The 23,490-nt window shown below is 57.5% G+C and overlaps 8 protein-coding genes across 8 annotated transcripts; 3 read left to right on the forward strand and 5 right to left on the reverse strand.

Annotated features, from left to right (window-relative positions):
* Positions 1 to 701: 701 nt before the first annotated feature.
* J3D65DRAFT_559249 (mitochondrial 37S ribosomal protein uS13m) lies at positions 702 to 1,130 on the reverse strand (the record flags this gene model as incomplete). The annotated part of the gene is made up of 2 exons (XM_066797399.1): positions 702 to 746; positions 840 to 1,130. Coding segments are annotated over 2 exons (336 nt in total), but the record flags the coding sequence as incomplete, so codon positions are not given.
* Positions 1,131 to 1,391: 261 nt separating this feature from the next.
* Positions 1,392 to 2,742, forward strand: J3D65DRAFT_635662 (peptidyl-prolyl cis-trans isomerase B). Its single transcript, XM_066801333.1, has 5 exons — positions 1,392 to 1,631; positions 1,688 to 1,765; positions 1,825 to 1,841; positions 1,897 to 2,078; positions 2,127 to 2,742. Exons 1-5 carry the CDS (start codon positions 1,524 to 1,526, stop codon positions 2,360 to 2,362), a joined length of 621 nt encoding a protein of 206 aa, XP_066651733.1. The 5' UTR covers positions 1,392 to 1,523; the 3' UTR covers positions 2,363 to 2,742.
* A 617-nt stretch (positions 2,743 to 3,359) lies between these two features.
* J3D65DRAFT_91309 (ATP-dependent RNA helicase ded1) lies at positions 3,360 to 5,700 on the forward strand. The gene is made up of 3 exons (XM_066804241.1): positions 3,360 to 3,653; positions 3,707 to 3,795; positions 3,895 to 5,700. Exons 1-3 carry the CDS (start codon positions 3,457 to 3,459, stop codon positions 5,580 to 5,582), a joined length of 1,974 nt encoding a protein of 657 aa, XP_066651734.1. The 5' UTR covers positions 3,360 to 3,456; the 3' UTR covers positions 5,583 to 5,700.
* Positions 5,701 to 7,397: 1,697 nt separating this feature from the next.
* Positions 7,398 to 9,748, reverse strand: J3D65DRAFT_661332 (putative MFS transporter). The gene is made up of 4 exons (XM_066802596.1): positions 9,416 to 9,748; positions 9,155 to 9,309; positions 7,582 to 9,130; positions 7,398 to 7,532 (listed from the first exon to the last, which is right to left on the reverse strand). Exons 1-4 carry the CDS (start codon positions 9,459 to 9,461, stop codon positions 7,462 to 7,464), a joined length of 1,821 nt encoding a protein of 606 aa, XP_066651735.1. The 5' UTR covers positions 9,462 to 9,748; the 3' UTR covers positions 7,398 to 7,461.
* A 1,426-nt stretch (positions 9,749 to 11,174) lies between these two features.
* Positions 11,175 to 12,007, reverse strand: J3D65DRAFT_91425 (uncharacterized protein). The gene has a single exon (XM_066804242.1). The coding sequence runs from the start codon at positions 11,883 to 11,885 to the stop codon at positions 11,340 to 11,342; it is 546 nt and encodes a 181-aa protein (XP_066651736.1). The 5' UTR covers positions 11,886 to 12,007; the 3' UTR covers positions 11,175 to 11,339.
* Positions 12,008 to 15,318, reverse strand: J3D65DRAFT_91432 (Serine/threonine-protein kinase atg1). Its single transcript, XM_066804243.1, has 3 exons — positions 15,026 to 15,318; positions 12,317 to 14,981; positions 12,008 to 12,272 (listed from the first exon to the last, which is right to left on the reverse strand). The coding sequence occupies exons 1-3, from the start codon at positions 15,182 to 15,184 to the stop codon at positions 12,130 to 12,132; spliced, it is 2,967 nt and encodes a 988-aa protein (XP_066651737.1). The 5' UTR covers positions 15,185 to 15,318; the 3' UTR covers positions 12,008 to 12,129.
* Positions 15,319 to 16,336: 1,018 nt separating this feature from the next.
* J3D65DRAFT_91439 (SNF2 family N-terminal domain-containing protein) lies at positions 16,337 to 20,032 on the forward strand. The gene is made up of 3 exons (XM_066804244.1): positions 16,337 to 16,975; positions 17,024 to 17,118; positions 17,262 to 20,032. The coding sequence occupies exons 1-3, from the start codon at positions 16,447 to 16,449 to the stop codon at positions 19,839 to 19,841; spliced, it is 3,204 nt and encodes a 1,067-aa protein (XP_066651738.1). The 5' UTR covers positions 16,337 to 16,446; the 3' UTR covers positions 19,842 to 20,032.
* A 927-nt stretch (positions 20,033 to 20,959) lies between these two features.
* On the reverse strand, positions 20,960 to 22,896 carry J3D65DRAFT_635694 (uncharacterized protein). The gene is made up of 4 exons (XM_066801334.1): positions 22,850 to 22,896; positions 22,565 to 22,801; positions 22,290 to 22,514; positions 20,960 to 22,238 (listed from the first exon to the last, which is right to left on the reverse strand). Exons 2-4 carry the CDS (start codon positions 22,669 to 22,671, stop codon positions 21,242 to 21,244), a joined length of 1,329 nt encoding a protein of 442 aa, XP_066651739.1. The 5' UTR covers positions 22,672 to 22,801; positions 22,850 to 22,896; the 3' UTR covers positions 20,960 to 21,241.
* Between the last annotated feature and the right edge of the window lie 594 nt (positions 22,897 to 23,490).

Consider the following 23,490-nt stretch of genomic DNA (forward strand, 5'->3'; position numbering starts at 1 on the left):
AAATTCACATTGGTGTCGTGGATGCATCTTCCCATGTACTCCTCATGGGTACTTGAGTGACTTGCGTCCGCGTAGAGCGCGTTGCGGCTTCACATTCAGGGCGGAAGATTATGCTACCAGCGGATGAGGAAGGGCTCCAACACCTCAGATTGTCTTTGCTTGCTGTCCAAAATTTCCGAGAGACAGTCTGTTTCTTTTCATCTCGTGTTTGAGAAGTCTTGGCATCGGTCCAAGGCACATTCGAGCCCGTACCATAGGACAGCAGTTCTGAAGGGAAAGCGAAGATCCAAGCTGCTGTTTGCTACTATGCATCTAAGGCGGTACTTGACCTGGGAGCCCGTTGCGAGATGATCTGAAGCCGTTTGGATGTATGTTTCGCTAGCCATTGAGTCTCATCACCGCAGCCGCGAGGCGTGGTCTGGAAAGATCCGCGGCTTGTCGAGTAGCGGAGACCCTAACCATCGAAGAAGTTTCGAACCACTTTTCGGGTGCCCAAAGCAAGTAATCATCCAAATCCAGTGTGCGGGATGAAAAGATGGCTGGCTGTTGCAGACGGGCATAGTGCGACAGTCTCATCGCACCAACAGACTGCGAAACACTCCACGTGCACAAATTGGCGCAAAGACGAAGGAGAAAACCTTGATTCGTGACCCGCTCCATTGCGCCGCCCAAATGCAAAAGGGAAAGCAAAGATTGTATCGTTATCCTTTGCGCGCGACTCTGTTGAGCTTGCGCGAGGTTTGAATCTGGCAAGAATTCGTCAGCCCCGACAATATTCCGCCACAAATGGCACCATGACACTCTCCCAAGATCAAGCAACCATTGTAGGCGACACGTACCTGCGACTTGGTGTTCTGTCCTCTCACTGGCAGACTCATGGCGTGCCTCCTTCCCCTGTATGTGCCAATGTCCCTCAACCGTTGAATGTTCTCCTGCATTTGTCTGCGCAAGTCGTTTTCGATTTTGAGGGTGGAGAGGTAGGCATTGAGGTCGAGGACTTGCTGATTCTTGAGTTCCTGGACCCTCATGGTCTGGTGAAGGTTGAAGCGGGCCATGATCTGGCGCGACACCTGGGGGCCAATGCCATAGAAGGATTCGAGGGTTCTCTGTACGAGGTGCGCATTAGTGAAACGATTGGGACGGGCGTGGAGGCAGCTCTCTCAGACCTTGACGAGAAAGCCAGCTTCGAAGCTGTTGCCAAAGATGAAGACCTAGGCAGGGTAAGCGAGGGCCGTCACAGAGGCAGGGCCAGCGAGTGGACAAACCATGGTGGGCGCGGAGCAGATGTCACGGATGTGGAGTTGAAGTGGTCGAGATCGAATAGGTTTGGGGTGGAACGCGCAAGGTCGGGGATTTTCGACCTCCGCGTCACGTGTGTCCAAGGCCGCGGTCCCTTGCCGTGGTGTTTCAAGGGCGTCGGAGCGCCCCGAGCTCGCCTCTGCGCTCCGCTGTGGCATAACTATCCACACCAACGGCCCCCTCCACCTCTTCTCCACCCTCCTCTCTCTGCAGTCGCCCTCATCATGGCTACCCTTCAGAGACTCGTCGTTTCGCTGCTCGTTTTCCTGAGCGTCGTTTTTGTCTTTGCTCAGACGGTCGAGGCCGCAAAGGGCCCCAAAATCACCAGCATTGTACGTTTGTTGCGGGCTCCAATCACGTTGCGCAGGCGCGCTGACAGCTACGACAGGTCTATCTGGACATGAAGCAAGGTGATGAGAATCTTGGACGCATCAAGATTGGTCTCTACGGCAAGACCGTCCCCAAGGTACGTTGACGCGCCGTCGAAATGCACCGAGGCCGAGGACACGTTGCTGATTCAAACAGACGGCAGAGAACTTCCGGTACGCATCACTCGCCAATTGGACCTACAACATGACGATTGACCCTAGAACGCAGCGCTCTCGCCACTGGCGAAAAGGGCTTCGGCTACAAGGACTCCATCTTTCACCGCGTCATCAAGGACTTTATGATCCAGGGTGGTGACTTCACCAAGGGCGACGGCACCGGTGGCAAGTCCATCTATGGAGCCAAGTTCCCCGACGAGAACTTCAAGCTCAAGCACAAGAAATACGTTCTTAGTGAGTTGTGCGGGTCCAAGCGAGGGATGGCAAGCTGACGGCGGCAAGGCATGGCAAACTCGGGCAAGGACACCAACGGCAGCCAGTTCTTCATCACCACGGCCATTACCTCGTGGCTCGACGGGCGCCACGTCGTGTTTGGCGAGGTTCTCGAGGGGCAGGACGTGGTGGACAAGATCCAGGACGTGCCCAAGAACTACGGCGACAAGCCCAACGTCGACGTGGTCGTTGCCGACAGCGGCGAGCTGGAGGTCCCGCCAGAAGGTATCCGCGTAGAGCTCTAGTGTGCTCAGCAGCGCATGCGTGCCGTCCATCATGATCGCTGATAAGTTGCGTCTTTTGCTCAAGATACGTTCGGATCAGTCGAGCCCGCAGGAGAGCTGGACGAGGGCGACGTTACGACTGGCGAGGGCGCGTCGGAGCTGGTCAAGCCCGGAGAGCCGCAGGCCACGGGCGAGCCGGCCGGGTTCGGCTGGCTGCAAAAGATGTTTGCGCTCGGGATCATTGTCGCGCTCGTCTACCTCTTCGTCCGCACCCGCCCGAATCGGAATAGCGTGTCTGGTAAGTGGGACAAGGGCATAGTGTGAGGGATGGGAGTGGATGGGATGTGGGTTGGCGGCAGGCGCTGGTAGCTAGCTAGTTGGCTCAAATATGTGTGGCGGCAGATCTAGTTGTTCTTGACGACTGCAATGCGTGCCTCGACGTGGAAACCAGTGGAAACCAGGGCATTCAAGCCGGCAGCATGTGATGGTGACAGGACGCGAGGCGAGGGCGGCGGATGGACGAGGCTGGCCGACGGGATGGGAGGGAGTCGTCTGAAGACGCTGGACACCGTAGAACGTGTAGGAGTACCGACGGCGGAGCCCTGACCGATGAATGACAGTGCAATGAATCGAGCAGACGGCGATTCGCCACATGTGGGTGGTGGTGAGGTCAGCCGCTGTCAGTTTGGGCTTCAGGCGGGCCTAGTCCGCTTTGGGCTTTGGGTCGATTTCGCCTCCTGCAGCACAGATTTTGTCAAAAACTTCTGGAACCTCCGCTTCCTCTTCCCTCTCCTCCCACCTCCCCCCAACCCAACCAACTCTCCCCTCCATCACACTCCACCCACCACCCCCAATAGACCACTTCCTTTGGCTTTTACTGCGTCTGTTTTCATTCGTCGTTTCTGCCTTTTCCCCGTCTAGAGGCCCGACACCTCTGCCACTCTCTCGTCGCACACGGTCCCAGCAGCGTTTCCGCCTGACGAGACCCTTCGACGACACATCTCCACGACGACGACGACCTCTTCGCCTTCGTCTCACCCCTCGAATCCGACCGACTCGCTTTCCGTCTACTCTTCCTCTTCGAGCCCAACCGACAGACAGCCCGTCTCACAATCATGGCTGACCAGCTGAACATGGGGAATCTCTCCATCAACGACTCCCAGCACGCCCCCAAGGGCAACGGCTTCGCCGAGCGCTCTGCCTACATCCCTCCTCACCTCCGCAACAGAGGCCCGCCTCCCGCCATGGACGGCCCTCCGCCCATGATGAACGGTGGCCCGCCACCCATGAACGGCGGTTTCGCCGGCAGAGGGTAAGCACTTTCACTTCTCCCCAACCACGCCGGATGCTCACGCACCACAGCAGATTCGCCGGCGGCCCTCGTGGCGGCATGAACGGCGGAGGCCGCGGCGGCAACTGGGCAAACGCTCCCAGCTTTTCTCCCGACAACAGAGGTACCGACAACATCCCCGCCACCAACAGCTCTGCAGGAACATGGAACAATCAGCCTGCCAAACAATTCGACCCAAATGCTTACCGCGACAAATTTTCAGGTAGCGCAGGCGCTGCTCGTGGCTCTGGTGACGGACAGTGGAAGGATGGCAAGCACATTCCTGGTCCCGCCAACCCGCGCGTCGAACGCGATCTCTTCGGCGTTGCCAACGACCCCGCCAAGCAGCAGACCGGCATCAACTTTGAAAAGTACGACGACATTCCCGTCGAGGCCTCTGGCCAGGGCGTCCCCGAGCCCGTCAACATCTTCGAAAACCCGCCCCTCGACGACCACCTCATCACCAACATCACCCTCGCCGGGTACAAGGTCCCCACGCCCGTCCAAAAGTACTCCATCCCCATCGTCATGGGCGGCCGCGACCTCATGGCCTGTGCCCAGACCGGCTCCGGCAAGACTGGTGGTTTCCTCTTCCCCATCCTGTCCCAAGCCTTCCAAAACGGCCCCAGCGCGCTCCCCGCCTCGGCTGCCGGCAACGCGGGCTACGGCCGCAACCGCAAGGCCTACCCTACCTCGCTGATCCTCGCTCCGACCCGTGAGCTTGTCTCGCAAATCTTTGAGGAGGCCAGGAAGTTCGCCTACCGCTCGTGGGTGCGCCCTTGCGTTGTCTACGGAGGTGCCGACATTGGCTCCCAGCTGCGCCAGATTGAGCGTGGCTGCGACTTGCTCGTCGCCACCCCCGGACGTCTGTCCGACTTGTTGGAGCGTGGCCGCATCTCTCTCCAGAACATCAGGTACCTCGTTCTCGACGAGGCCGACCGCATGTTGGACATGGGTTTCGAGCCCCAAATCCGCCGCATCGTCGAGGGCGAGGACATGCCCCCCGTCGAGGGCCGCCAGACGCTCATGTTTTCGGCCACGTTCCCCCGCGACATCCAGATGCTCGCCCGCGACTTCTTGAAGGACTACATCTTCCTTTCTGTCGGCCGTGTCGGTTCCACCTCTGAGAACATCACCCAAAAGGTCGAGTACGTCGAGGACATGGACAAGCGCTCTGTTCTGCTCGACATTTTGCACACCCAGGGCAACGGTCTCACCCTCATCTTCGTCGAGACCAAGCGCATGGCCGACACCCTCTCCGATTTCCTCATCAACCAAGGATTCCCCGCTACCTCCATCCACGGCGACCGCACCCAGCGCGAGCGTGAGAAGGCTTTGGAAATGTTCCGCAGCGGCCGCTGCCCCTTCCTCGTCGCTACCGCCGTTGCGGCCCGTGGTCTCGACATTCCCAACGTCACCCACGTCGTCAACTACGACCTTCCCACCGACATTGACGACTACGTCCACCGCATTGGTCGTACTGGCCGTGCCGGAAACACTGGTATCTCGACTGCCTTCTTCAACCGTGGCAACCGTGGAGTCGTCCGTGACCTCATTGACCTGCTCAAGGAGGCCAACCAGGAAGTCCCTGGCTTCCTCGAGAGCATTGCTCGCGAGGGCAGTGGCTTCGGCGGCGGTCGTGGCGGTGGCCGTGGCGGCGGCCGTGGCCGTGGTGCTCAGGCTACCCGCGATGTTCGTCGCTACGGTGGCGGCGGCGGTGGTGCTGCTGGCGGCGGCTTTGGCGGCGCCGGCTGGGGTGCCCCCGCGGCTGGCGGCTTCAGCGGTGGCTACAGTGCTCCCGGAGGTGGTTACAGCGGCGCCGGCGCTGGCGCTGGCTACGGCGGCGGCGGATACGGTGGCGGCGGCTACGGCAACCCCTCTGGAGCCGGCGGCCAGTCTTCTTGGTGGTAGACAACACTTCCACCGCCCTGGTTGCAGAGTACATTAAGCCTCTTGTACTCTGCGCAACCATTCGCGAGGCCTTTTCCTTTTCCGTCTTTGCATTTCTGCGTTGCACTGGACTCGGCAGTCCACACCGAAGGTTCGGAACTTGCTCTTCTCATACCCCGATCAGCATATAGATAGCGTTGACTTCTCTGCGGCACCTCTTCATGAGCTTTTCTTCGAACCCGTCCATACAGGAGGAATGGCGCAGGCGTGTCAACGGCATGCTTTTTCTCGCGGAGGGACCCCTGGCATCGACTGCTGGATACCCAAACCTCCGGAAGAAGACTTCGAGGAACCGCATATCACGACTCTTTCTCTGCTTCATCGAATGGTGCTGCGTTGGGGTAGCACGTGCGAATTAGACTCGGCCCTCTGGCCCTTCGGATGCCGACTCACTTTCCGGTTTATCTCTTTATTTCGTTCAACAAAATCGATCCGACAGCCCTGCATAGCCGGTCGCGTTTCTGCATTTGCCACGAACGACGGGATGGTGGGAAACATGAGCTTTCCTTCGGTCAGGTCATTTCTCTAATTTTCCGTCGTGCTGGGCACGTTTCGACAAAAAAGGCGTTCGTCGAGTTGGGTGAGGCATTCAAAAAACTGGGATAGACATGGGTACGGGACTTGCTGCGCTGCCTTTTCTGCATCAGAGAAGGCGTGGCGCGATGGGTTCTGAACTGAGAGAGAGTGCCTCCCTTGATACGTACACGACTGGATGGAGCGCTTCGTCGACCGGCGCGTCAGTCCGATTTATTCCCCAAGACTTTTCTTTCTTACGAGTTTCACGAAGGCGGACATACAAAGGCATTCGGGTGCCTGCGGTCTGCAAACGAGGGTTAATCGTGGAAAAGGGAAGATATGGGAATGATGGGCTTCTTCAAAACAACAATCGGATCCTCCACAAAAATGCGAGCTAGTTAGTTTTTGTCTCCGTTGCGAGTCTGCTTATTCTGATGCGTTCTGAATTTCCTCGATCCACAATGCTCCCCTTTCTCGGCAGGGAGTTTTTCCTCTTCGCTGAATAGATCAATCGGATTTTCGCTTGCTTTGAATGTTGGTACTGAGGCCGTGAGACAGGCGTGACGCCGGTGACGGATTTGTCGAGACAGCCATTGACAAACAGGACAGACGCTGCGGCTGATGAAAAGAAGCTTTCCATGCTGCATCTCGCATCATGCAATTCCGGGTCAGTCAGACTGCCGGTGACGCACTTGCTTGGCCGACGTCACGTCGCGTGGCTGACTGCGCATCAAACCATTCAAGACCTTTCTTTTGACTCGGGAAGCTTGGCTGCTCGACCCAGCGCGGCGGAGTCCCGTCTTCGCATGGCAGACGAACCAGCGGTCCAGACCGTCTGGTGTGGACGTCTCTGACATCATGTCATGGCGAGGCGAGTCGAGTCAGAATGGGAGGAAGAGCTGCTGCCGTTTGTCGGGAGATCTGCTGGTCGCTGGCTCATGATGCCGGCACGAGGCCACAGGCAATGAAGCAACGACGCACGGCGAGTGAGAAAAGGCAGGGGGGAAGGGGGAAAAGGTACGTGAATCACAAATGCGGGCGAGGCTTTTGCTGGGACTGATTCGTCGAGCAGTCTGCAAAGTCTGTTGCTCTGTGGCTCCCACTGAATCGGAAAAGCACGACATGCCTCCTCACACGAGAGGCGGCATACTGTCAAGTGTTTGGTTGCAAGACATTATGCTGGTTGGTATACAACAATTTGCAAAGATCGAAAGACGAAGAGGCAAACGGCAAGCTGTGCAAGAGTCGAGAGACAGAAATGCAACGACTTTCCTTCTCCGCATCCCCAACGACCCAGAAAACGGAAACCAATGGAGCAGGCCATCTACCACAAATGCAGCATCTTGAGAACGTCGTGGCGCGCAAAGAAGGCCCTGTTGCGCTTGCCAAAGACATCTGTCGAGGTCAGTACGGTCTTGGATTTTGAGACGGGACGGGTACTCACACATCAGTATCGTCGTAGCGCAGACGACGACTTGGACGCTCGCGACGGCCGTGAAGACGGGCTTGACGCCCGCAGCTACCAGCCAATCATACGCCTTCCACGTCAGGGCGAAGCAGAAGATGTTCTTAAACACCATCTGGGCGGTAAACGCCTCGACGGCGAGCTCGCGGTGCGCATCAACCACATACAGAGCCGACGCGACAGCGCCAATGACCATGCCAGCCACCACGAGGGCGAAGAAGAAGTCGGGCCAGAACCAGCCGTAGCGCGGCGTGTCCTCGCTGACGATGCCGAAGCCGTAGAGGCCGGCGCAGCCGAGGACGAACTGCGGCACGACGAGGACGGTGCGGAACTCTGGCTCGTAGACGCCCTTGTTGGCGCGGGCCATGGCGCGCGGGACGCTGTCGGCCAGGACGCCCGCGAGCCCGAAGCCCGCCAGCGCGCCGATGAAGGCGCCCGTGTACATGTAGCCCGTCTGGACTTCGGTGAAGAAGAGCGGCGGGCCGAGCATCACGGCCGCGAGCACCACGCCGATCATGACCGTCCAGCCGATGAGCACGCCCTGGATCAGACACGACCAGAGGATGCCTGGGTGCAGGAAGAGCGGGAATGGCCGCAGGAGCAGCTTGATGAACGAATCGTCAGACTTGCGGCCGTTGAAGGGCCGCAGCGTCGACAGGTACGTTGCTTTGGGCGGGAAGCGAGGCGACGCTCCAGCTTCAGCGGAAACGGCGTCAGGGGCAGGCGGCGCTGCGGCAATGTGGTGGTAGTCGTGCTCGCTCGGTGCGTTTCCCTTGTCCATGGATGCCGTGTCCTCGCGGCTGCGCGAGAGCGAATCCTTGCGGTCACTGTCCTGCTCAACCCTCAGCGAAGGGGCCTCCAACTCGTGGCCCGTCTCCTCCCCAAGCCCAATCCCGCCGGTGCGAGACTCGTTCGCAGAGCTCTGCGCAAAGTCGGTGTTGAGCTTGTTGGAGCGCACATAGGCCGTCTCGGGGCATAGAAAGATGACGGCCGGCAGCAAGGCGCCAGAGATGATGGCGACGCAGTAAAAGCTCCACTCCCAGCCAATCGTCTCGGTCATCTTACCCACGATGACGGGAGTGAAGAAAGCACCGCCAAACAGCGCCATGTTGCTCAGGGCCATGCGCTTGCCGCGCTCGTGGACATAGTACAGGTCGCCGACGCAGGCATTGACGAGAGCCTCGAACGGCGCCAGACCAATGCCTTGGAAAATTCGCGCCCACAGCAGGCTCTTGTAGCTGGTCCCGCTGGCGCCGCCCCATGCGCTGCTGAGGACGACGATCACGCTGCCTATCAAGAATGCGTGCCGTTTGCCCCAGACGCGCGCCGATGGCACGAACATGAAGCCAGCCAGCCCGACTCCCAGTAAATGGTATCCCGTCAGCAACGCCATGTCGGTGAAGTCGCGGCCAAAGTAGAGGGAGAGCGTCAGCGTGTTGGCGGCGAGGAGCGATGACAGCGTCGCCGCGATGACGGACACGAGGGAGAGGATGAAGAGGATGATATCGCGCCACCACAGTGGCCAGTTCTGAAATTGTTAGCCGACTTCCACGCCATTGCGCGGGACACTTGCAAGAGGATCGTTTGGGTCATCGCTGGGCTGTGGGACGAGAATGACGGGGACAGGCCCGCTGCGGTCGTACTTGAGGTTCGGGTCAATTATGAGGTTGCTCTGATTCTTCTGTTCGTCTTCCAGCAGCACCGTGCCTGGTCATCATCAGCGACATGCTCACAGCTGCAAAAAATCAAACGCGCCTCGACACGTCTGTGATTTCCCCTGGGGAGAAAAGACAAAGTATCAAATCGGACGTACCAGGTACACGGTCCATGCGCCGGCTCTCGAGGATACCGAGCCCCATCTTGACCAGTACGCGGAGGCGCACGCTCTCCTCACGGGATTCTTGTTCGCCTTTCCAGTATGCTCTGCGTCTCCTCGCGCGCTCTTCTCTCCCGCGAATCGGGCAATCAATCTACTAGTCTTTCAGACGACCACCAATGTGGCAGGCCGCAAACGGTCCTTTTCTGCCCAAACAATCGACGGAGCACTCGCGAGAGCTTTCGGTCAACCCAAAAGGAAGCCAAACAGCAAACAAGCACCAAACGAGTAGCGGTGAGGATGTCGACCGCGAGCAAGGTTCGTAGACTGTGCTGGCAAGCTAGCTACCTAGCTATACTGAAAGAAACCCAAACAGAGCAAGGTGGTGGGCGGAAGGTGGGCGGAAGCGCCTCCTGGGGACAGCAACGAAGACCGATGGGCAAAGGCGACGAGGGCGCGACTTGATGGCTTAGGACAAGGGCTGATAGACGACGTGTATATGCGGCGGCCGGATCGATAGGAAGGCTGCGCTTCGGTGTATCTGTCGGCTAGACGGTGATGGAGTGACTGGACTTGCGTGGGCTGCTGGTCGGTTGGTCGGCAGCGGCGGCGGGGCGCGGAGGTGTGGGGGAGGGCTTTGCTTGCTTGGCCTTCTTTTCGTGGAGATTCTTTGGATTATTCTTGCTTTCGAGAAGAGCTGGTGCGAGATGAAGAAGCACAACGTGTCGAAGAGACGGAGACACAACTGGTATGAGAGTGGTTGGCCAACCCGATCAGCAAACCCGTCAAACAAATCGAACCCCTTCGAAAACATGCGCGTCCAAAAGCAGCGCCGCGGCGGCGGCAGCGGCAATGGAAGGGAGGGAGGCTGTAGCAAAAGTTTATGTTTATTCGACTTCTGCGTGAGCCAATCAGGCAGTGGAGCACAAAAGCTTCTTTCCCGCGTCAATCAATCACATCAGGGTCTGAGCGAGGCCAACGCGTCCGCCTCCAGCCCAGCCATCCAGCCTGCTTGCCGCGGTAGACGGTCCACTCTGCTCGATTGTTGGCGCGGGATGCCGTTTGGTTTGCCGCGAGGTGTGTAGTGCTGTAGAACCAGCCATCGGCAGAGCACAAACAGTGGCCCGCGTTCCAGCCACGACACTTTCACCAATTGTGTCAATTTGTAGCGATTTTGACCTGTCGATTGCCTGCCTGCTTTATGTGTTCACTTGGTCAGTTGATTGACTCGTCAACTGCCACTCCATTCCTCCGTGTCAACGACCGCAGAGTTCGAAACCCGGGATATGTATACAACAACCACTTGCCAATTGGATCCACCCCCCACGCGTAAAAACGAGCTCTCGGACTCCTCAGCTAAGTTGTCGATAGAAGCTTCCACACGTACGTTTGCCACGCTCCAACTTGTTTCGTCCGCCCCCGCCAGAGAGGAGCACCAGAAGCTCAAGCTCCCCCGCTCCACCCACGTGCGCACCACGTACCCTGTACACAACAGCTGCGTACATGAATCAAGTTGACTCGCCAACATGGATATCCCAGCTCAAGCCAGCAAGCCACGCGCTTATGGCGCAGCAGTGTTTGCAGCGGTCGCGGCGGTGGTGGTGGCGGCAGTGGCGGTGAGCCTGACCTTTTTTGGGCGCGAGCGGTTAGCATTGTAGGTCAGGCAGTTAGGTAGGTACATGTAGTTGGAGTGAGGCTGTACTGCTGTACATACACGTATTGGCAAAATGAGGTACTTGTGCTGTACACAAATAGAGCACCCAAACACGCTTGAGCCTGAGTGTCGAGAGCTAGGGCAATGCTGCGCAAGGTGCGTACGAGTGGCGACCAAGAGCCAAAGTAAGAACAGAGGAGGGAGCTAGTCCGAAACGGAATCGAGTCAAAGCACAACCCTGCTATCCGTCTGTAGCGGCCAGCCACATCACACCAAGTCTTCGTCAATCACAGGAAAAGGGAAAGACATTGCTGAATCATTCGAGGTATGCGCAAAGAACCAAAGTCCATCGACCACGCGGACAAAACACAGAAGAGGGGCCATCTTCAGAGCGATCAATTGATTTAACGTCGCACATTGGTGTCCGATCAATTCCTCGCACCCATCAAACAAAGAACCCATGAACCCCAAGGCCATCTCAGTCCAGCCTTGTCCATCCCAATCCAATCCGAAAACCTTGTCGTGAACCCGTTGCAATCTTCGCCTCGTGCTGCCCGTTCGTCTGCCTGGAGGAACCCTTCGCCATGAATCCGGATCCGCATGAGATGATAATGATATTCGATGCCACAAGGAAAAAAAGGAGAGAACGCTAAAAGACAAGAAGAGATGGACGGAGAGGAGAGAGGCAAGAGGCCCGCATCCACCTCTGCCGTAAGTTGATTGTTGCACTTGCGCCTGTGAGACCGTGGTATCATGCTCTGGATCCCTAGGCCGGAGTCTGCCCCATGCGCCACGACCAAACTTTGCGCCCATGATTAACGAAAACAGAATATATCCCACTGACACCAGTCAGGAGAATGCTCAAAGGAAAGAAGAATGAAATCTTGCTAAGCTAGTCATGTACCATGGCCACTTACGCGCACCGGTTCCGTACGCCAGGCCAAGAAAGATGAAAATGCCCGTAAAACGCCTTACCAGATGAATGCATGCATCGCAAAACATGGCAAATGTGTGCTGCCCTACGCGGATGCAAATGTCGATGCCAGCCGCCGCAGGCTCAACGCGGTGGCGTACTGGTCGCAAAGGGTGAAGAAGATGGCGACCCCTTGCCCATGATGGGCAGGCTTGCGCGCTTTTGAGATTTTTGAATCTCAATCTTCTTCCGAAGTGCCTTGAGCCGGCCCTTCATGCTTTCAATCACTGCGAGGGTTAGCAAAGGCGTGCAAAAGGATGGTGCGGCTTACATTTCAAAACAGAAGCTCGGTCCTCATCTTCGAGGCCATTGATGATCTCCTCCTCTTGATTCTTGCCGCTGGTCAGCCTGCGTCCGGACAGATCTTCATCGCTTTCGAAAATCGCTTCTAGCATGCGGATTGCCGTAGCGTAGTTGAGCTCGCAGCCGGGAAGGTCTTCGCCGACGAGTTCATTCACGGCAGCGGCTCTGCTCATTTCAATGGCTCGGTCATACATGAGTTTTTCAGCCGTGATTCCGGTCGGCAGATGAATGTTCTCCGCCGAAGTGTTGGCACTTGTGAGTGAAGACGACGCAGAGGGCATGTTGTTGGGGTGCGCCGGGTGATCTGCTGGCAGTTGCTTTTGCGCTTCGACAAGCTTGCGGCCGACAAACTCGGACTTTTCGACGCACTCGTTGAATCGATTGCGCACCCACTGCACGACCTGATTCATCTTGGCCCCAATAGCGGCAATGTTGGGGTTGCCAGAGCTAGAGCGGGGTAAGTTGCTGTCGCCAATGACCTCTCCTCTGTTGCGCTGGCCCCACCAGCTACCAGCTAGGTCAATGGACTTGGCCAGCAGCGCCAATGCCTTGACGTACAAGACCAACGCCTCCTCCGATATGGTGAGCACGGCATCGACGGTAAGGTCTTCGTCCGAGTCTTCCTCGTCGTCGGGGCGGTGGGCGGTCTGGTTGATGCCGAGGCCGTGGTCGCTGGGTGGCGCAGGCAGGAGCTGCTTGTACTTGACTTCGGCGAATCCGTAAATGACGTGACTGCGCTGCGCGAGCTCCTCTACCATTTCCAGGACACGCGTGTCCTTGTCGCGCGAGGCTGCACTCGTCTTTCCGTCGCCAATCACCAACAGGCCGCTTTGGGCGGTTGGGTAGATGGGAAACTGCGTGTAGCCCTTGGGCGGCGAGGGCCCGCGACCGGGCGGTGAGGCTCCAGTGCCAAAGATTCTGTAGCTTGCCATGTTGAGCGCCTTGGAAATGGCCGACGTAGCTGAGCCTGGGCTAGGGCCATAGCGCCTCTCGTAAGAGCTAGCGCGGTGGTGGAGAGAGCTTGGACGGTCTCTACCGGGAGCAATCTGAATTGCTCGAGAAGGTGTACCATGGGCACCAGTGGTCGAGGTTGGCGCGCCCTGAGTCGTAGCCCGTCTCACCATGGCTCCGTGAGAGGGCGACGTGGGGCGGTCTCTGTTAAATTGCGGGCTCGCAGCCAACTCGTCTGCAAAGGCATTGACCTCGACGCTGCGCTTCTCCACCAAGACGTAGTCGCGCTCAAAGGCGATTTCCTGGGCGGCGCGCTCTCTCGCCTCGCGCTGTGCCCTCTCCTCGGCCCTCTGCGGATTGCGCTCTCGTTCCAAGTGTTCGCGGAGCATGGACGAACTTGGCGAAGGCGAGTGGCGGCTGGCGCGACGGTTCAAGGTCACGGCGGCCGCCGAGGGCGCTCGCTCCTGGGGTAGCTGCTGGCGAGCTGGAGCGGTGGCATGCGAAGTGATGGTGGGCCTGCGTTCGGCCTGAACCGGCGCGGTTCGTTCTGGTGGAGCTTGGGCGGGAGCGTTGCTGTAACGTCTGGACGCAGGGATCGGCGGCGTTCCGGGGCCAGGAGCCGTCGCCCCAGTCCGAGAGACAGGCCTTGGCGATGGGATCATCTCTGCTGCCGGTCTGGGGCGAGACGAAGTCGGGTAGGCCTGCATCTCGACGTGCCGCGGGCTAGACAAGGGCTCCGGCAAGGCATGCCTGTCCTTGGACATGGATCCTTCGTTTTGGGAGCTCCGGGGCTGGTCCTCGTCGACCAAGCCGGGGATCTCGCCGGCCACGACTTCGTCGGAGAAGAAGGACTCGTGAGATATGCGCTCGGTGGGCGTCTTTTTGAGCAGCGCTCGGCAGACGGTCTTCATGTCGCGGGTGATGAGGCAGTCGTTGAAGGTGATTCTGTCATCCTGTTTCTCGATTCTGCGCAGCAGCTCGACGTGGTTGTTTGCTCGAAAAGGCGGCTTGCCCACGAGCATCTCGTACAAGACGGTTCCGGTCGACCACAGGTCGGCTTTGGCGTCGTACTTTTCGTAGCGGAGTATCTCGGGGGCCATGTATAGCGGAGAGCCGCAGAGAGTTTCGGCCAAGGACGACTTGGGCAGCCATCTGGCAAAGCCAAAGTCGGCAATCTTGAGCATTGGAAGCGAGGGAACGCCGACGGCGGGGACCATGGAGCCCTCGGCAGCGGCGTAGGGGATTTCGTGTGGTCGGTACTTTTGGTAGTACAGAGGTGAGGGGTTGAGAAGGAGATTCTGCGGCTTGAGATCACGGTGAACGTAATTCTTGGAGTGCATAAACTCGAGGGCGCTCGCAATCTGCTTGAGGAAGTGACGGGCGAGCACTTCGTTGAGACCTCCGACGGGCGGATTGGGGTATTTCTTCATCATGACCTTGGTGGCGGGATGGTCGGGCAACGAGGCGCGCTTCTTGATGAAGCTAGACAGGTCGCCAAGCTCGCAAAACTCGGTGACGATGTGTATGAACTTGGGCACCTCCTTGCAGTCGATGAGGGCGACAATGTGTGGATGGGTCAGGTTGCGCAGGATCTGTATCTCGGTCGAGAGGTTGTCCTTGAGCTTCTTGTTGAGCTTGGTGGTGTCGACCGACTTGATGGCCACGACGAGCTCGCGCTTGGTCTGCGAGGTGTTAGAGGGGTCATCGGAGCGAGAGGTGATCTTACCATGTGGACGCCCTTGTAGACGGTTGCGAAGCTGCCCTTTCCAATCTGATTCATCCTCCTGAAGGAGCCCACCATGGTGTCCGGATCCGAGGCGGCAGAGGGATGAGTCGACGAGCGCGACGGAGCCGGATGGCGAGAGGGTTGATTGGGAGCAGCCATGATGGCGGCTGGAGAGGGTGGCGTGGGAGTGTACGGGGGCAGCGACTAGACGGGCGGTGGTGTCGCTACAGTCACCGCAGGTGAAGGGAGGCCAAGGCGGAGTTGACTTGGGACATGGGCCGCGAGAGAGGGGCGGAGCGGGACGAGACGAGGATGGCGACGAGGTCGAGGTAGAGGTCGAGTCGAGGTTGGAGGAGAGGACGAGAGAAGTAGGAGGGTGGTCGTAGGTCGAGGTCAGGGAAGTGGGCGAGGCAGCTAGAGCGGCCGGGATGCGCAACGCAACGCAGCGCAGTGCAGTGCAGTGCAGTGCAGCCAGGCGGCAACGGGCCGCACAGACAAAGAAAGCCGGGAGAGAGAGTAGAAATAGAGTCGAGTCGAGTCGAGTGGACCGGGGGCGCAGGGGTTTGCGAGGCGCAGGAGCACGGCGGGAGGTGGAGAAGGAGGAGAAGAGGAGAGGAGGCAGTGAGTGGTTGTAGGAGTAGAGCAGAGTAGGTAGTGGAGGTGACCTGATGGGACAGGACGATGTCACGGGGTTTAGATAGCGGACAGCCTCAACTGATAAGCTGCAGTTGTCAACGAGCAGAGCAGAGCAGAGCAGAGCAGGCGATGGATGAAGGCTCTCTGCAGTGGTCGTGTATATCTACCCTATTGATTCATTGATGGAGCGCATGCCGTCATGACGGCTGACTCTTTTGCAATCCATCACGGTCGTGCTGGTGGCGCGTGGAGGCGACATTGGTCATGCCGTCGCGCCCGCTCTTCTCTCCGCCGCGCACATGGACGACAGCGTCTACAGTATGTGATGTTTACCAGAACAGCCGTGACAGCCGAAGTCGAGTCTTGAATGTATGTAGGTAGGTATACATGTACTGTGTTGTGTGTGCATGTCCCACTGATTGGCTCCCAAGCCGTCCTGTCACTTTGACCGGCGCCAGTGGATGCGCCGGTCAACCAACAAAGGCGCAGATTGCGGAGAGACTGGAGTCTGATGGTGCAATCCGGATGTTTCAACTCACTGGTATCTACATGTATTGGATATGATGTCGACGTCAACGCAGAACTGAAGTGAGCGACCGACCGACCGACCGACCGCGGCAGCCGACGATGCTGAGTCAGCCCGTCACGTGTCTGCGCTTTCCCCTCGCGTTGCGCACGGGCCCAGGCACACAATCCCCGGCCGGCCCTCTCCGCGTCGCTCCGACTCCTCCACTCTCCACATCCCCAACGTCCACTCGTCCTCTCCACGCCCTCCCTTGCTAAGAATGCCCTGGCCTTCCTTTGGCTCCGGCCGGAAACGAAAGGCTCCAGAAGTCACCTCCTACAATGGTCGTCGCTACAATCCCTATGCCTATGCCAATGCTCAGCGACGCCGCAACACCGAGGCCTCTCGCCCTTCGTCAAGCTCACGCACTACCTCCAGCTCGCGCCCTTCATCCGGGTCTCGATCTTCGTACAATTCAACGAGCTCCCGACCTCGCACTTCCACCACTCCACGGTCATCGCAAAGCTCCAGACCCGCGCAGAGCTTTCAGTCCTCGCAGAACTCCAGAGTAGACGAGTTTGGCGACGACTCCATCTTTGACAACGTCGAATGCATCGACTTGACTGGCGACACTCCAACCACCTCATTTGCTTCGTCGCAAAATTCAACCACTACTCCTCAGCGTGCTCCGCCGCGCTCTTCGCAATCATGGCGAGTCGATGAATTTGGCGACGAGTCTGTCTTTGACCAAATCGTCGACCAATCCCAGGTCTTGAATGAACGTGCCTTTGAGCAGAGCATTCTCTATGGTATGCTCGTCGCTGATGTCGTCTGCTGCCCAAACTAAAGCCACCCAGGCGTCTTGCCTACCAAGATTGTAGGCCTCCGCTACCACACCGGCTCTGCCACGATTGGAGAATTGATCATGTTGCGGAGGGAGCCCCAAAATAAGGTAAGCACGCCTTTCTCGCACCACGTGGCGTGCTTGTGAGGAATGCCCCTTTTCCATTGTCTCGATCTTTGCCCTATTGTTGTCTCATTTGATAAATGCATTTTTTTGAAATAACAATGGAGTGTGGCACTAACTCGTAGTAGTTCGATATCAATGCCATCAAGGTGCTCAATGTCTACGGCCAGCAGATTGGTCACCTCCCTCGAGTCTTGGCTGCCAAATTGGCCCGTTACATGGACAATCGGTCGCTGGTGGTTGAGGGGGCCATCACCGGCCACATGGGCACCTTTGACTGCCCTGTTGAAGTGAAGCTGTACGGAACTAGCGATCCCATTGCCCGGGCGGACCTGGTCAACCAGATGAAGGCCGACCACTTCCCTGTCAACGAGTTCAACAAGTGGGAGAGGCTCCAGAAAGAAAGGTTCAAGGCTCACCAAGCCATGCTCAGAGCTAGAGGACTCATCGGCAGCTCTCAATTGCAGATTGTAGAGGGTGGCAGCTCGCAAGTCGGCTTTGGCTCAACCCAACAGGTCCAAAGCCTTGAAAGCATCATTGGCGAGAGTCAGAAATTCGACCCTCGCAAAGCTGACCAGGCCGTCGAGAAGTTTGGCATCAAGGAAGCCGACCTCGAGCAGATGCCACGGGCCCCACAGCCAGACTCCATCAAGGCCCAGCTCTTGCCATATCAACTCCAAGGCCTCCAGTGGATGTTGGACCACGAGAATCCCAAGCCTCCGGCCATTGGATCCACCGACGTGGTCCAGCTGTGGAAGCGAGACGCCAGGAACCCGGACAAATTCACCAACATTTGCACCAACTTCTCCGTCAATGGTTCTCCTGAATTTGCTTCTGGAGGAATTTTGGCCGACGACATGGGCTTGGGCAAGACGGTGCAGATCATTTCTCTCATCATGGCCGACCAAGCCCTGCATAGCGACAAGGGTGAAGGCCACGCCACTCTCATCTTAGCTCCCCTCAGCGTCATGAGCAACTGGTCGACGCAAATCGAAAGGCACGTCCAGCCAGAGCATCAGCTTCGCGTGCTCATCTACCATGGCAACCGCAAGAAACGCATCGACCCGAAAGAGATTGCCAACTATGATGTCGTCGTCACCACCTATGAGACGGCCTCTTCCGAGTTTTGGGCCAAGGGCTCGGGTTCGCAGCCCAAGCCTGTTCCGAGGAAAGATGGGCTGTTTTCTGTCAATTGGCGGAGGTTGGTTCTCGACGAGGGCCACCAGATCCGCAACCCTGGCTCGAAAAAGGCACTCGCCACCTACAGCCTCGCTGCACGGTCGAGGTGGGCACTGACTGGCACTCCCATCATTAACGGATTGAAGGACTTGTTTTCTCTCATCAAGTTCTTGCGTCTCTCTGGCGGTCTGGATCAGTTTGAGCTCTTCAACGCAGCGCTCACGCGGCCTGTCAATCAAGCTCAAGACCATGGCAACTTTTTGCTGCAGACGTTGATGCAGGGAATCTGTCTGCGCCGCAGAAAAGACATGCCCTTTATCGACTTGCGTTTGCCAGAGCTTACCCAGGTCACTCGTCCCGTCGAGTTTTCGCCCCACGAAAAGGAAAAGTACGACCTCTTGGAGGCCCAGGCCCAGGGAACACTGAGTCAGTACCGCGACCAGGCCAACACGTCAGGAGCGGACGCGGCCAAGACCTACCGCCATTTGTTTGAGGTCTTGTTGCGCCTGCGCCAGGTCTGCAACCACTGGAAACTTGTTGGCGAAGATCGTCTTTCTGGACTCTACGACGCGCTCGCCAAGGACAAGGTGGTGGAGCTCACGCCCGAAAACTACGAGGCGCTGCAGAAGCTGCTGCAAATCAGCATTGAGTCGCAAGAGGAATGCTCCATTTGCTTCGAGGGGTTCCACGATCCGAAGAGGCCGCTCCACTCCCCAGTCATCACTTGCTGCGCGCACGTCTTTGGATATGAATGTATCGAGCGCTGGGTCGAAGCGAACCACACCTGTCCGCTATGCCGTGCCGAGCTCCCCGGCACAAACTCGCTGGTCAAGCCTGCCCAGGAGGAGCCCGCGGCAGCGCCTGTCGACGCCGAGAACGCGGGTAACAGCTCCAAAGTGGAGCGATTGATGGAAATCCTCGAGGCTACGCGGGCCAAGGACAAGTCGATCAAGACGATCGTCTTTAGCCAGTGGACGTCGTTCCTCGACATCCTGCAGCCGCACTTGGACACGACCGGCATCAAGTACGCACGTATCGATGGCAGTATGAGGCCAGAGGCTCGAGACGCGTCACTCAACGCGCTCGAAAACGATGACGACACCACTGTTCTCCTCGCGTCGCTGGCCAGCTGCAGTGTTGGCCTCAACCTCGTCGCAGCATCGCAGGTCATCCTCGCCGACACGTGGTGGGCGCCGGCCATCGAAGATCAGGCCGTCGACCGCGTGCACCGCCTCGGCCAGACGCGCGAGACGACTGTGTTCCGTCTCGTCGTCGAGGGCACGATTGAGGACCGCGTGCTCGACATTCAGCAGGAAAAGCGTAAGCTCATGGCGTTGGCCTTTTCGGAGAAGGCGGACAAGGCCAAGGGCAAGGTCGGCAGGGCTGCACGCATCGCCGATTTGGAGAGGCTTCTGGGCCGCCGCAGTGCTGCGTCTGGATCTGGATCTGGGTCTGGCGATGGCAATGGCGGCGAGGAGACTGCTGGCGAAGCCTCGGCTCCAGCTGAGGCTACTGCCACTGCGGTGTAGGGGGAAGTTCGATTGTGCCATGACGTTTTTGGCGTACGAAGTCACGACTAATGGCTTGATGATTGGGGGTTCGGCGCCGGTATAGACCGGAGTTTGGAGAGTTTTCTTTCCTTTCGTCCCTTTCTCCTTGGATTTGATGCCCGTTGTTCTTTCACGCGTTCAGAGCAAGCGACCGCGCGTCTTGCTTGCACTTTTGTCTCGTCCCCAAAGAGGGTCAGTTGGGAGACTGTACGACACTGTATCGAGTGTATGATTTGGTTGTTTAAGCTTGGATTGTACACGCACTTGTCTACGTTTTCTGGAAAAGCCTTGGACCGAGGGGCTGGTCCCCGTGCCGCCTGGCACGGCGTATGAGAGCGTCAATGGATTGACGATTGGATCTATGGCATGTCGTGTCGTCGGCGTGATGTTTGACGTTCGCGTTGCTTTCTCTTTATGCTTCAGGCCGTGCTGCCAACTTACGCCGTTCATCGCGCGCCAGGAAGCCACACGCCTACACGCCTACACGGGGCAAACCAGCGCAAGTCCTCTCTCACCCGACGATGGCCTTGCCTGTCACAGACACCTTCCTCTGCGTACACGCCGTAGACATGCGCGCACACGTCGACATCGATTCGACGTCAGCGGCTGGGTACAAAAAACGCTGCGCAGAACCAAGACGCCAAAGACAAAAATGTCCCAAAAATACGACGCCAGGCCAGCGAGGAACCAGTCACTCAGCCAGCCAGTCACTCATTCAGTCAGACAGTCAGTCACGCATCCGATGCGGGCGTGTGGTAGAGGGAGGGAGGGAGGGGGCGTTGGTATATTAGGGCGTAGGATGCGCGAGTGGGAGGGGTGCGCGGGTCAGATGATGGTGGATCATGGATGGATGGATGGATGGATGGATGCCGTCCGTGTGGCGCATGCGGCATGCGGATCGGACGACGGCGTCCACCTACGTAGGTGGGTGCGAGGCGTCCTATGTACCTGCATGCGTGCGCGTATCGTACTGCGTATCTAGTCATGCCAGCTGGACAGGGCGAGGTGTGGCGTTGCGCTGTGCTGCGCTGCGTTGGTTGGTAGAGTAGGCGAGGTCACGACTACATGTGTGCTGTTGAAGAGATGAGGGAAAACTTGTCCCATTTGACTACCCAGTGTATCCTAGCTGTGTTTCTCTCTGGTCTTCTTTTCCCTTTCCCTTGCTCGCCATCTGATCCTTAAGCTCGTACATAGAATCCTGCCCAGTGCCTACGCTGCCTGCCGGTACGCCAACACAAGGTGTGATGCCACACACGCAGAAGGAGAAGACCGGTGACGCCGGGGACGAGAGGCTCATCCAAAGCGTGTTCGGCAAAATGGCAACCTCCACCCATTATGCCCCTGTTCATTCAGTCCATCAATCCATGTGTGTCGCCTCCTCAGTTGACACCTTTGCCAGCCTTCTTCTTGCTCGACTTGTGCTTCTTCTTCTTGTGAGCGGTTGGAGTCTCTGCGGACTCCGAAACTTCGGACGCGGCCCTCTTGCGAGATTTAGATCCAGACTGTGCAAAGATGTTTCTTGTTAGCTTGTTCAAATGGAAGATAAGTGCTCGACCTACAGATTTGGTTGTACCACCCTGGTGATGGTCACACGTGTTCGACGGTTGCAAAACGGCATCCGGCGCGAACTTCTCCGGCTTGTAGCTAGCCGGCGTGACATTTGAGCCCATGGCCTCGAGCGATCGAGGGTCCATGGTGATCCTTCCAAGCTCTGCGACGAGCTTCTTCATCTTGACCTTCAAAGCCGAGTTCTCTGCTTTAACCTCTCCGTTTTCGGCTCTGACTTCAGCATTCTCAGCTTCAAGCTCGGCGATCTTCTGGAGGTGCTTGCGCTCCGCCTTATCAATCTCATCAGCGACACTTCTCTGCATGAGTGTCCTTGCCTCTTCGTACGGTGCCTCAAGATGAGCGGCCAACAGGTCCCGCATATCCTTTTCTGGCGAGTCTTCTGAGCCGGAGTCATCCGACAGCCTCTCCGGCAGCGAACGGCTTGAGCGCAGTGACTCAGCTCCCGAATGCTCCGACCGCATGGACTCCGCAGACGACGACAGCGAAGGGTTTGAATACAGTGACTCAGCTCGCGAATGCTCCGACCGCGTGGACTCTGCAGACTGCAGTGGTTCTGCTCGCGAATGCTCCGACTGCATGGACGCTGCAGAGGACGACTCAATGTACCGGCCTGGTTTTGTCAAATCATCTTCAGAAGCTTCCTTCACCAATTTTTGTCGTTTCTGCAGCTCCATCCAGCATGTGTTGGCGTACCGTTGACGGGTCTTGTGGTTGAAGTTGAAGAAGCCCGGAAGTTTGCACTCAAGAACTTTCCGGATCTCTTTGCAACTCTTTTCCGTGCCGTCAAGCACGGTCAAATTCAAGTCCCTATAGAGTCAGAATGTGCACATTTGGAGGGTCAGGACGCTTCAATCATACATTCTGGGGCGAAGGCTATCATCAGCAGATGACGGGACATTGGCCTTCTTTTCCTGCCTCGCTGTCTTTTGCTGCTTTTCGAGATTTTCCCAACATGTGAGCGCAATCTGGTTTGCCCTGCTGGCGTTCAGATCCCTCTCGAATTCCGGGAAAAAATCCTCGAGCTTCTTCTCGACGTCTCTGTAGCTTCTTTCAGTACCATCGAAGCACGCGGCGTACGGTTCACTAAGTACTAAGTCAGAATGGTGACAATCTGGGGCATCAGGATGGCTCACTTGTCGCTCGATGCAGGCACGGGGAAGTATTCGAGCAAGACAATTTGCTTGTCGCCCTCGGGCTTGGAATTCTTCGGTCGCTTGCCCTGCCTTTGCAGCGCCGTCATCAATTTGCCGGCAAACTTCCTCCGGTCGGCGGCGATCCAGTCCCTGAACTCCGGATAGTTCCTCAGAAGTGAATCTGTGACTTGGGAAGAATTCTTTTCCGAGCCGCTAAGGTAGACAAGGTGCGCGTCCCTACAAGGTCAGAAGATGTGCATGTTTCGATTCGGCGTGTTGCCTTACAAGTTGGCGGTGGCACGAGACGCCTGGTGCTTCGCGTCTGGTTGTCCGGCAGGTTCTTTTGCTTGTGCTCCAGTTTTTTCCAGCGCTTCCTTGCAGTTGTGCACGACGACATTTTGCTTGCGAGAGGGCCAGGTCTTGAACTCTGGATGATTTTTGGAGAGAGACTTTCGGACTTCCTTGTAATCTCGTTCCGAGCCTTTGAAGTAGGCCAAGTAGGAATCCCTAGATGATCAGAATTGGTGGGCCCAAAGCAGGGTGACGGCTTACGCTTTGGCAGAGAAAGACTGATCTGCTGAAAGTGATGAATCATCAGACTCGCTACAGGAGTCATCTAAGCGGGTTTCAAGCTTCGCGTTGCCTTGATTGCGCTTTCCTCCGCGTTGACTTTCGATTGCCTGCATGCACCTGCGCGTATAACTCGTGCGTTTCGCAATTGACCAACCGACGAACTCAGGATGGCGCTTCAGAAGAGCATTCCTGACTTGGTCAAAGTCTTTCTCCGACCCGTCGAGATACTCAAGTAAAGGGTCTCTGCTTACTCGGTCAGGAAGTGTTTGTGTTGGATCATGGCAATGACTTACTTCTTCTTGGCCATGGCAGGCGACGGGCACCCTGCAGAGCAGAGGAGTGCGGGTGCGGTG

This window comes from Phyllosticta citribraziliensis (genome assembly GCF_038025025.1).
Source record: "Phyllosticta citribraziliensis strain CPC 17464 chromosome Unknown J3D65scaffold_11, whole genome shotgun sequence".
Lineage (NCBI taxonomy): Eukaryota > Fungi > Ascomycota > Dothideomycetes > Botryosphaeriales > Phyllostictaceae > Phyllosticta > Phyllosticta citribraziliensis.